Source organism: Zosterops lateralis (genome assembly GCF_965231275.1).
Source record: "Zosterops lateralis genome assembly, chromosome: 6".
NCBI lineage: Eukaryota > Metazoa > Chordata > Aves > Passeriformes > Zosteropidae > Zosterops > Zosterops lateralis.
This window is the reverse complement of record NC_139761.1, coordinates 7,018,433-7,030,681: the sequence shown is the minus strand read 5'-3', so window position 1 is coordinate 7,030,681 and position 12,249 is coordinate 7,018,433. Positions and strand designations below refer to the sequence as shown.

The 12,249-nt window shown below is 42.2% G+C and overlaps 1 protein-coding gene across 2 annotated transcripts in view; it reads left to right on the top strand.

Moving 5' to 3' along the window:
• The window catches only part of ESR2 (estrogen receptor 2), a 35,896-nt gene extending 27,210 nt beyond the window's left edge, over positions 1-8,686 (top strand). For both annotated transcript variants that reach the window (XM_083862730.1, XM_083862729.1), the window contains 3 exons: positions 1,657-1,790; positions 3,934-4,108; positions 6,120-8,686. In XM_083862730.1, the coding sequence (XP_083718856.1) occupies positions 1,657-1,790; positions 3,934-4,108; positions 6,120-6,309 (499 nt within the window). In that variant the 3' untranslated portion in view covers positions 6,310-8,686. The remainder of the gene's footprint in view (positions 1-1,656; positions 1,791-3,933; positions 4,109-6,119) is intronic.
• Positions 8,687-12,249: the final 3,563 nt, after the last annotated feature.

Sequence of the window (12,249 nt, the reverse complement as noted above, 5' to 3'; positions counted from 1 at the left end):
TACAATACATTTAATTGCTCAAGAGTTAATATGTGCTGAATATAGTGAGAATATTTGATGCATTTCTTCATTTCCTCAAGACATGGCAGAGTGGGAGCTTACAACTGTCTGGGCATGCTGTAATTTTATTCAGGATGTCCTTATATGAACCTGGTCTGTAACTTAATTGGTTTTATCTTAGTTGAGCCTACAGTCCTAGAATGGTTTGGGTTGGAAGGGACCTTGATAATCATCTCATTCCAGCACCATGCCATGGGCAAGGACACCTTCCACCAGACCAGCTTGCTCAGAGCCCCATCTAGCCTGGCCTTGAGCATTCCCAGGGATGGGGCATCCACAATTCCTCTGGGCAACCTGTGCCAGGGCCTCACCACCCTCATAGTCAAGAATTTCTTCCCAATCTCTAATCTAAACCTACTCTCTTTCCATTTGAAGCCATTCCCTCTTGTCCTGCCCCTCCAGGCTCTTGCCCGAAGCCCCTCTCCAGCTCTCTTGGAGCCCCTTTAGGCACTGTAAGGGGCTCTGAGGTCTCCCTGATACATTTCATACATCATCTTTGCAGACAGTATTTCTCTGGAACCTCTGTCCTTGTCTTGAATCTGGCAGCTGCCTGTCCTTCTCTAAAGCTCAGTATTCTTCCTTGCTATGAGGAACACAGGAAACTGGGCAATAAAAAATACTTTTTGCAGGCAGAACCTGCTGCCCCTAGATGGTGTTACCTGCATGTTCCTGCCTCCAGCCTGAAGGCTCAGCACCTTTCTCTTGGGATCCAGTAAATTTCTTTTATTCTCCTGCACTGCTGTGCTTAAATTTGTCTCGTCTTAAAAACATTACAGAGAAAAACATCTCCTGTTACAAAGAGTATAAGAAGCCTCCCTTTGAACATGTTGTTGTAGAGCTTAATAATTTTTTAGTTCAGTATGTATAAAACAAAAGTAAGAAAAAAAACTGGAACAGCAACTTCAGTAGTTTGAAATTTGTCACTGCTGAATTTTAAACAGGAATTATTTGTTTGAGGTGTTTTTCAGATCTGAAAATAGGACCACTTGACATATCCAAGGTGGAGAAAGTTGCATTCTGTAAACACTTGCAAATATAAAAATAACCAAACCACAAAACCACCAAAACCCCAAATATCTTTCAATACCTACACAGAAAAAGGTGCCAGAAGACAGGGACAAGAGTTGTTTTGTTCTTTAAAAATGTCTTGTTATTCCAGGCAACTTATTGTAGGAAGTCTTTCTTTTATTACCAAGTCCTGAGGCCTCCATTAGGTACAGGCATTATGTTATTGGTTGTGGGTAACCCCTTGTGAAACAAATCTGGAGAATTATTTAAGGTGGTACTGTGCCCTGCACTACAGGATTTCAAACTGATTATTCAGAATTATACAGGCTGAGAGAGTACAGAAATCTGATCACACTTATGGTCAATCCTGCTTGCAGCATTTAATGAGAAAAATCACTTTCTTATAAATGCTGATCTTTCATACCAGTGCAATTTTCAATTTAGATTTTATGATAACACTTCAAATTCTCCCAAAGATGAGACAAGATAGGCCTTTTGCAGCCTCCTTCATGCTTTGACTTTTATCTGTCTGAGTCAGTTCCTTAATTCTACTTTTTTGGTAACATGTTGAATGTGTTTCCCTCATAGGGATGAGGGGAAATGTGTAGAGGGAATTTTGGAGATCTTTGATATGCTCCTGGCCATGACCTCGAGGTTCCGAGAGCTGAAACTGCAGCACAAGGAGTATCTGTGTGTCAAGGCAATGATCCTCCTCAATTCCAGTGAGTATCTGCTTGCCTCTAATACTCACCAAACTGTGCCTTTTATTTTGAGGGTACCTGAGAAATCAGCCTCAAAAAACCCAAAATATCAAACGATAAAAAACTGTTGGAAGAGAATAATAGGAAAAAAAATCTCTGATAGATTGTAGATTTTTGCTCAGGGAACTTCTAAGTTGTATCATTTGCTGTATTTAGGGGCTAAGTCCTGTTCTGAGAGCTGCATGAAAGAAGCCAATTTCTGACTGCTTCTCACAGGGTGGGTTCATGGCTCAGGCTGTGGATCTGTCCTTTTGAATGGGAAATTTTGTTCCTATCCCTGTGGATCCTGGTCATGTGTAAAGTTGTTGTACAACCCTACAAACCTGTCCTTAATTCTTAATTCTAGTAACTCTAGTAATACTAGTTACTCAACTGGGTGATGATTAATGGGCTTAAATGTTCCTATTTAATGGTAATGAGTTGGTTAGAAACAATTGGAAGTACTCAACAGTCCTGCAAGATGAGTTTCAGGACAGGAGCTTGGCTTTGCAGCCTCTCACACAAGGGGAGTGTTTGCTAGTTTAGGGTAGCCTGCAAGAAAAATAGTTTTTCTCTCCAGAACATTTTGTAGTCAATACTGACAAAAAATATTCCCATTGCAAAATAGCAGCTAGACTATTTACATTTACTGCTTTCACCAAGAAGCTGCTGCATAATTCTTAGTCCAGTACTGAAGGGGAACAGTCCAGCTGCAATTCCACTTGTCTTTCCACTTGTTTGGGTTGCAGTGTTGATCTCCTGGAGGGGTCTGGACAGGCTGGATTGATGGGTCAAGGTCAGCATGAGGTTCAACAGGACCAAATGCTGGGTCCTGTACTTTGACCACCTGCAAAACCTCCTGCGGTGACACAGGCTGGGGCAGCAGTGGTTGGAAAGCTGTGATGATGGTGTGAGAGGAAATGAGATTTCATTATGATGATAAGAGGAAATGGCCTCAAGCTGCACCAGGAGTGGTTTAGATTGGATATCAGGAACAATTTCTTCACCAAGAGTGGTCAGACATTGGGAGAGGTTGTCCAGGCAAGTGGTGGAGTCACCATCCCTGGAGGGATTTAAAAGATGTGGAAATGTGGCACTTGGAGATGTGGTTTAGTGATGGCCTTGGTAGTGCTGGGTCAAAGGTTGGACTTGATGATCTTAAAGGTTTTTCCAGCCTTGATGATTCTATGCTTTAGTGGATATCACTATTTCAACAGACAACAAAAGCTGTTCTCTTTTTTCCTGAAATACTCGCAACAACAAAAAACCAAAACAAACCACAGCCAGAAAACCCCAACCAAACTCCACATTAATCAGCCCTATTTTCCTCAATGTTCAAGTCTCAAGAGATCTGTCCTTTCTCTTCTTCTACTGTCTTTTCTTGATGAAATTAATAATTTGCCTCTAATTTTCAAGGTGTTCTGGAGCTCTGTCCTTCCATAGGTATCTCTAGAGGGACTATTGAGATTTTTTTCTTTCCCTTGTCCCAGGTCTTTTCTGCTTTATCAATAATGTCATTGTGTGTTTCCAGACCTTCTTAGTGATGGTGTTTTTTGTTTTTTTTTTCTTTGTCCATACCCCCAAACCTCTTGGTTTGTTTTGTTTTCTGTTTTTGCTGGCTTTCAAGGTTTTTCAGTGGACATGTGATTAATTATGACATCCTTAGTGATCTGTAGGGAAACCATGACCAGCTGGGTCACTCTGAGCAGTGTCACTGACATGTTCTCCTCCCTTCCTACTATATAAGTAGGGAAAAAAGGTGGTGGTTTGTTTTTTTTTTTTTTTTTGTTTTTTTTTTTTTTTTTTTTTTTTTTTGTTTTTTTGTTTTGTTTTTACAACAAGGGGTTAGAACAAGCATAATATTATAGTTCATAGTAGTTCAAAAACCAAGGTAAAGGGAAAAAAAACCCTGGAGAATGGAGAGCAGGTCATGACCTGACTGAAGGGTCTATATGCAATATGTCTTGGGAGGATTTGGGAGAATTGCAAATGATGGGGCCATCAAATTCAAGCTTGATGTGGCATATGGGGCATAATTTGTAATATTACATATCTTAAAAATCTAGTCGTACCTTTTTTTTTCTTCCTCATTAGCAGCAAATATTTCTTCCTCTTCTCTGCTTAGGCATGTTCCCCTTGTCAGCAGAGGAACCTGAAAGCAACAGGAAGCTGCACCACCTGCTCAATGTGGTCACAGAGGCTTTGGTGTGGGTTATTGCCAAGAGTGGGATCCCCTCACAGCAGCAGACAACTCGCCTGGCTAATTTACTGATGCTCCTCTCTCACGTCAGACATGCCAGGTACAGTTCACAGAGTGTGTGTAACACTTGTGTTATGTTAGTTTATTTATTTGTGTTTTGTTATGTTTGTTTATTACAGCAAAAAAAAAGAGGTGGCTGGAGCTGCAGAGCACTCCTGAGGGAATCCTGGTGCTGCTCTTCACCTCTGTCACTGTGAGGCTTTCCCTCCCAGCACAACAAAACAGGCAGTAAACTCAAGTGCTTGCTGGCACTCAGTGATGTGATGACACTAAAATGCTATCTTAACCTTATTACATTAAGTTAGTCATTATGTGTCTGCCTGAAATGTTTAACAATAACAAAAATTGAGCCTTTCAGAAAAATACCTCACCCAGCCATCAAAACCCTTCCATTCAAAATGAAAATCTGTTCCAAAACTGATCTGCAGTGTGGGCTTTGCTAGAGCAAAGTGGATTTTGGGGGCCATGTTTTTCCCAGACCAGATTTGTTGTCCTTTATGTGGAGCCAACAGAGCTTTTAACAAATGACTCATGCTACAGCAATGTCAGGCTCCTGTTTTTCCCATGGGAAGTGGACCCAGTTGCTGGACCTTCTTGAGAGGTCCATCTGTGCTTGTGGTGCACCGGACTGAAATGCAGATCCTACAAAGAGAGGTTTTAATTTTCACTCTGTTTGCCATTTAAATTATTACCCAAAGGCCAGCTCTTGACTAAGTTGTCTCATGGCTTGACTTTGGGCTGTGTGTCCAGGGAAGATGTCCTGGGACTGGGCTGGAGAACACAAAAGAGAGCTGGGCACATCTATAGGGACACTGAAAAGGGGATGGCCACCTTTGCAATAAGGTTCCTGGGAGAGAAAAGGGCAGCAGCAGGGACCTGATGGTGCTGAAAGACAGATTTTAACAGTCAGTTTGTGGACTGGGGGTGATTTTGAGAGCTGGCCCTGCAAAAGCTGCAGCAGCAGCCAGAGCTGAACCTGTCCCATGGCTCTGATCTCTGCCATCACCTGGATTGTGCTCTGTGATGTGATTCCACATCACAGTTTTGCTGTTCTGGCATTCTGTGAACAAACATCACAAATATTTGTGAAATTTTTATATTTTCTCATTAAGCCATGATTTTCTATGCTGTGTCTCCCTCAGCCAAAGTCTGGAGGCTGCTTGTTGTATCTTGCCTCCTTTAGGTTGCTTGGTGCTGGTCAGTCAAGTAGACTGTTCTGGAAATAATTGACAGCTGGATGTGGGAGAGGGGCTGCAGATTCTTCTTGCCCATTAACATATTCATAACTCTTGAATTGTAGCAGAACCTCATTTATCTGGAAGCATTTTCCCCCTCCCAGCTCAACCCAGCAGCTCAGCTGTGCTGGCTGTCTGCTGTCTGTTTCACTGGGATAGATTTGGGGTTGGGCAAGCACCCTTAGATCTCAATCCCAAACCCCTGAGAGCATCTGGAGCATAAATATGTGTGACTGCAATGGCAATAGCCATTTTTAGTCCAAACCACAATACAGCACTGAGTGTTGAAACTAGCAAGGTGTTACTGTATTTCACTGTGTAACAGAAAGATTAATTTTGAAGTCTGCAGCCACCTGCAAGATCCTCTCACTGGACATGCAGAGAGTAAACAAAGTGCTTGAAATTAGCTGGGTAATTAGGTCTACTCAGCCAGGTAGGAGAGGTAGGTAGTCATTAGTAAACTGCATGTAGTAAATCCCTCTTTTGCATAGAGCTTCAGTATAGGGCCTCCCACCTTTACAGCATCCAAGAGGTTTTTCCTTTCATTTCAATAGGGTAGGTACATCCAAATTATTTCCTGAAAGAGTTTTGATGGTGCAAAACAAAACTTGCTTCTCTAAGTAGTAGAACATTCAGCCTTAAAGGGTTGGGATGTTGTCACTGTTGGTAGTGGTAAATGTTCTCAGGGACCACAGCAGTTAAATCCTCTTGAATCCAAATTTTTAAAAAATGGACTGTCTTGAAACCAGGAGCATGTTTTTCTTCTCTGCACTGTTGGAACCAGACTGCTGAGTTATTTTCTGTTCTCCTGCACAGTAACAAAGGAATGGAGCATCTCCTGAGCATGAAGTGTAAAAACGTGGTGCCAGTGTATGACTTGCTGCTGGAGATGCTGAACGCTCACACCCTGCGAGGGCAAAGGAAGTCCCCGGCCACACACCCTGAGTTTGGCCCACTGGAGCCAATGGAGCCTGGGGACAGCCTGAGGAATGGGGCACCCCAGTAATTGTGTCAAGGCCTGGAAATGTGAGGCTTTTTCAGAGCTGTGGGAGAAAAGAGAACTGCTGCGATGGGGCTGCAGAAGTGTGACCTGGTGCAAGCTCTCATCCCTGCTGGATTTGCACATCGGTGTCTCGGGAGAGGCTGCTCACCTCTGTGCTTCTGACATTGCAACAGCTGCACTGCTATAGTGCCTTTTCTGAGACTCTGCAAAAGCACCTTATGAAATCAAGCTTCAGAACAGCACCGTGGGACAGGGAATTGCTGCCTCTCCTTCTCAGAGGCAGAACTGAGAGGGAGAGGTAAAGGGACAGGTTTGAGATGGCAGAAGAAGCTTGGAGAGAGCGCGCTGGTCTCTGTCTCCCAGAGCAAGACTTTAAAGCACTGACTGAACAATGTCCTCTTTCAGCATGGGATGGTGTGAAATGTAGAACAGCCTCATTTGGGACAGATGTTTACCTCTGTGTGCTGGTCCCTGGGGAATGCCTGCTCTGCAGCTGATCTCGATAAAGTGCCGAGATACAGACAGTGTGAAGGAGCTTATTCTCAAATATGCAATGGCTGCAAGAACCTTCATTTGAAGGTCATTTGAAATAGCTTCTAGGGTCAGTTCAGAGCCTCTGCAGAAAGTTTAAATCAATCTAAAGTTTGTATTTTGCGAGCCTGTTCTTAACATTCACATTATTTTCTGCTTATAATTCTTCAGTGCTTTAAGCAACGACCAAATCGTCTGAATATTTCAGTCAATACTGACCTTTGAAATGTGTTTTGTCTGTGAGATTATCATGTTGTTTTATATATTTATTAATGATGTTAAATCTATTCTAATAATTAGGTTCAAGAAGTTGCTCTGTGAATATTAACTGTTTGTATTTGTATATGATCTGCTGATCAGGCCTTGTGAAACCAGCTAGAAAAAAAAAAATCTTCCCACCCCTTTGACTGGCGTGTGGAATTACGTCCTGCCCACCCAAAACCTCTTGCAGAGGGTGAGGCACTGGATGGGAACATGGATGGGGATCTGTTTTTGGCTGCTGCCCTGAGGTTTGCTGCTTGCTTGTCCTCAGCATGCATGGCACCTTGTGCTGTGGTCTTCATATCTTTATAGGAGCCCTCAAAGAGCGAGGATGGGGATAATGGTAAATGTAAAGCTAATGTGAAGATGGGGATAAAGGTAATGTGAGGATGGGGATAAAGGTAAATGTAAAGCTAATGCGAGGATGGGGATAATAGTAAATGTAAAGATAATGTGAGGATGGGGATAATGGTAAATGCAAAGCTAACGTGAGGATGGGGATAATGGTAAATGTAAAGATGGGGATAATGTAAAGCACTACTTTGCTTTGCAAGTGTGATGACTTGTTTGAATTACACTGAAGATGTAGTGGTTTAAACTTCCTTTTTGTTCTGATTTCTGCATGTGTTTAAGCTGCACTGAGTAAAAAAAAAAAAAACTGATTAAACGGCCTGGCTGATGACCTCAGAGATCAGCAGGGTGGCATCCTTCATTCTGGTAACTGTCTCTCTACATGGAAACATTTAAATACAGCACATGCATGTTCTGGGCATTATGGTGAAATAAATTGGGATCACACTAAAAGTCTATTTTGAACCAATAAGTCTTTTGCATTAGGGATTTTGATTAGTATGCTGTTTGCATATTTTGAATATTAGTCAAACCATTAATCTTGGTGGTTTTTTAAAGCCAAGGACAGTATTTTTTTATAGGAGGTTTTCAGCAAGTTACACATCTATTGTCTGTTTGGATCTTGTACTATACCAGATGCTGCTGCTGATCTAAATTTTTACTCTCTGCCTTTTTATTGTTTTTAAGAAACTGTAATATAGCAGTGTCCTTCTAAAGATGTGTAATATTTACAATGAAAAAAAGGAAAAAAATGTGAGTACAGTCTTGAATTTATTGGTACTTTCATTTTGAGAGATGTTTTGCTGTGAAACAAACCTGTCTCAGTATTTTTTGGGCTTGATTGTGGTCTGGCCTCATTGCCTGTTGTGTTGTTCTTTCTCTGATTTTCCTTATCCTGTGTAATCTTTTGGTTTAATACAGTTTTTCAAAGAAATGTTTAAGTGATTTGTTTGTTTTGCTTTAAAAGTGCTGAGTTTATGTACAATCTTGGAACAAACTTTTTGAAGAGAAAATGGAAAAGACTGGGTATAAATCATGAAATTACCTTTTAAATGGAAATTTGCTGTGGATTGACTCTGTAAAAGGGATGTGCTGCAGTTTTGTGCTATGTGGTGTTGTTCATATATGTTGCTATTAGTACAGTGCAAATAGGAAAACGTTGCGATTTTAACCTACTTTTTGTCTTGTTGAACATAATTTTATTAAAAGTTACTGTTTTGAAATGCGTGAAAGTCAAGAGCTGTGGAGTCTGGATTAATGTGGTTGTGTTCATATGGGGATGAGGAGGAGATGCTCATCTCCAGGAGCACAGGGAGGTGTGTGGCAGGGACTGAATGAGGGTCCCTGAGTCTCTTCAGAGAGATGCTGGGTTTGTCTCTGGATCCCCCACACTCTCAGATGCTGCATCCCTGTCCCTGCCAGCCTTGAGCAGAGCTGTCACACTCTGCTTCCATTTGGGTATTGGGGCTTTTCCAGTCTCAATGTGGATGAGTGGAGTCCTCAGGGGCTCTGAGGGGCTGTTTTATTGTTTCCTTCACTGCTTGGCTGTAACTCAGCTGCTGCTGGTACCTGCCAGAGGTGCTGCTGCTTGGAGAAATTGTGTTGCAGTTCTGGGATGTTCACAGAGCTGAGCAAACCTGGCTCAGGCAAGAGGGAAAACTGTCATGAGTTAAAAGAAAAGGAAAAAGGAAAGAAGGCCAAACTTTTTACCAGCACACAAGGAAAACATGCTGAGCTTCTGCTCTCAAGTCTGGAACTGGAACCAGATGGTGGAACAACCTCAGCTGGTTTTTTTTGGGGAGGGGGCATTTCTTTTTTTAAAATAAATGTGATTTCAGACAGGTGAAAAGCTTTGTCTCCAGGAATGTGAGGCCTTTTCCACACCTCTGTCTTCCATCGAATTACCCATTTTTAGTGCTGTCATTTTCCACTCAGAGAGGAAAGTGTGTGTGTGGGGGAAAGATGTGTAGATGTGTTGAAACACTCTCTTGAGACAGTGCCCAACAGGGTAAGTGCTCCTATAAAATAGCAAACTAAAACAGGTTAGCAAACTAAGCATTTGAAGACTTTTTTTAAATAAATATGCATATTTCTATAGTCATATTATGTTAATTCCTTGCTGACTGAGTGATAGATCTACAGGGATCTATGGATAGTGAAAGGAGATCATCCTTTTAAGTGTTTTAAGTGCTGGAATTTTTAATTTTACTCTTGATGAGCTGGGGAGTATGAAAGATATTTGTTGTATTTACATCACTACCAGTGGTTTAGCAGAGCCTAAAAATGCAGTGAGGCCCAGAAAGTTACCTGTCACCAGTGACCCTACTCTTCTGAGGTAAGAATTCTTGTCTTGTTTGTCTTTTAACATAGAATTATGGAATGGTTTGGGTTGGAAGGGACCATCTCCACTGCCAGGGGCAGGGATACCTTCTACCAGACCCAATTGCTCAGAGCTCCATCCAACCTGGCCTTGAACATTTCCAGGAAAGGAGCATCCACAACTTCTTAGGGTGACCTGTTTCACTGTCTCAGCACCCTCACAGTGTCCTGTCGCTCCATGTCCTTGTCAAAAGCCCCTCTCCAGCTCTGTTGTAGCTCCTCAGGTACTGGAAGCTGTTCCAAGTCTCCCTGGAGAGGTCCCCTCCCTGCAAGGAGTTCTACAGAGCCTGGCCAGGTGTCTCCAATCCACCCCACCCTCCATTCCATCCCCCTCAGGAGGTTCTGGCTGCACATTGTGGGTGTGGGGACTCACCATGGAATAGTTTTGAACACGCCAACCATGTTCCAGCCAGGGAGCAGCAACTGCATTTTCCCCTCTAATTTCTGCACTGTTGAGATGGGAACAAAACTTCTCAGTTTCCTCAGTTACCCCAGGCCATCTTCTCACACTTCCATAGAATCAGGCCTAGAAGCCATTGAAACACCTTTGATATCTCAGAAAAAAATGGTTTGACATTACTTAGGTCCAGTGAGGTAATGGGTCAGTAAAGTGGTTAAAATGTGGTCACCTGTTGTGCTGACCCAGTGCCCAAACCAGTTCCAAAGAGACTTTGGAACTGCAAATGCAACATGCCATTTACAAATGGATTGCTACACTATGGAACCTTTTTCACAGTACTACTGAAGTGTGATGTGTTAAATGGCACTTTCATAGCTAGGACTTAATTTTATTTATGATCTGTGTATTATTTAACTCCATCTTTACAGTTAAGAGTCCCCTACACTCCTCATGCATTGCTGAGTGTTAGCCATTTCCATTTAAGTGCATGAAGAAAATGAGACTGTTTTGCTATAAAAATGCCAACATCTGCTGCCTCACCAGATAAACCTTCTTTACTCATCACAGTGTCACATATTAGCTGGCAGAGCCATTTCCAGTGCTTGCTGCACATCTCCCATGCCTATTTTCCACAGAATGTTTTGTTCTGAGTCCTGTCATTTTAGTTTCAACATTTCACTCTCTGGGAGTTTGTAATGGAAACGGCTGAAAGTGGTGCCTTTTAAAGCACTTTATGTATGTTATGGTAATGTGAAAATAACCCCACAACACCCCAGCCCCTCCCTTTCCCCCACCTGTCTTTAGTTCTGTGAACTGATGGTTTTTGTCTGCTGTTGTGTTTCATTCAGTTATGGATTGGTACAGCTGCCTCACGAGGCATCATGAAATGTAAATATCTGGCTTTTTGTTCATTTCTCTCCTGCAACTGAGCTCAGCCTGGTTTCATGAGCAGGGAATGTGTGTCCTCAGTGACTGAGGGACACTTTCCATCACACCAGGATGCTCCAAACCCCATCCAACTTTGAACACTTCCAGCTTCTCTGGACAACTTATTCCAGCACCTCACCCCTCTCACAGCAATGGATTTTTTCCTAACACCAAATCTAAAGCTGCCCTTTGTCAGTTTAGAGCCATCAGCCTTTGTCGCACCACTACATCCCCTTGTAAAAAGCTCATCTCCAGCTCTCTAGTAGGTCCCTTTGGGTACCCGAAGTTGCTCTGAAGTCTCCCTGGAGCCTTCTCATTGCTCCTGCCTATCCTAGAGGGGGGCAGGTGTAGCTGAGAACAGACTGAGGCCTCACCTCACTGCCAAAAAATAAAACTTCAATTCAAAACTAGTTTTGGCTTGATTTGATTTCTCAATGCATGTGCACGACGACAATGGGGCTGTGCTTGCTCTCACTACTGCATTTACCCTTTAATTTTTTTTTCCCTTCCCTGACCACTAACAACCCAGTCCTGAGAGAGATGATGACACAAAGAAATTGTTGGGGATATAAAATGACTTGTTTAAAGCAGACTTTAGGGTCAGCCTACAGTGCAGTGATTTTAATCAATTGGAAATAAAACTATTTAAAATAGGTGTGAAAGAAAAAAGATTTAAGCTATTTCCCAGACATTTTTTTTAGTGACATTTTGAGATAATTTCTTGAAAGCTCCTCTTTTGATATATTACATCAGCTCAACGATTTGATATAACTGTTCATAATGAAAGGAAATTGTAGGCTATGAAATTTTCCTTAAACCTTTTAACATTGTTCAATTTTTTCCCTTGCACGGGTCCTTTAATGGAAGAAGAACTGAATATCACATCAGCAACTGCCTATTACTTCTTGGCAGAAAGGTCTGCATGGGCATTTGTGACAACCTGGCAATGAAATAATGGTTGGAGCTGGCTCACTTCTACAAAGGAAGAAACTTAAATGAGCTCCATCTTAAAGTAATTGCTTTGAAAATATCAAATCATGATTGCAGAGGGGGAGAGGACAGTGTGTGTGGCTGTGTGCAGTGAGGGGGATCCA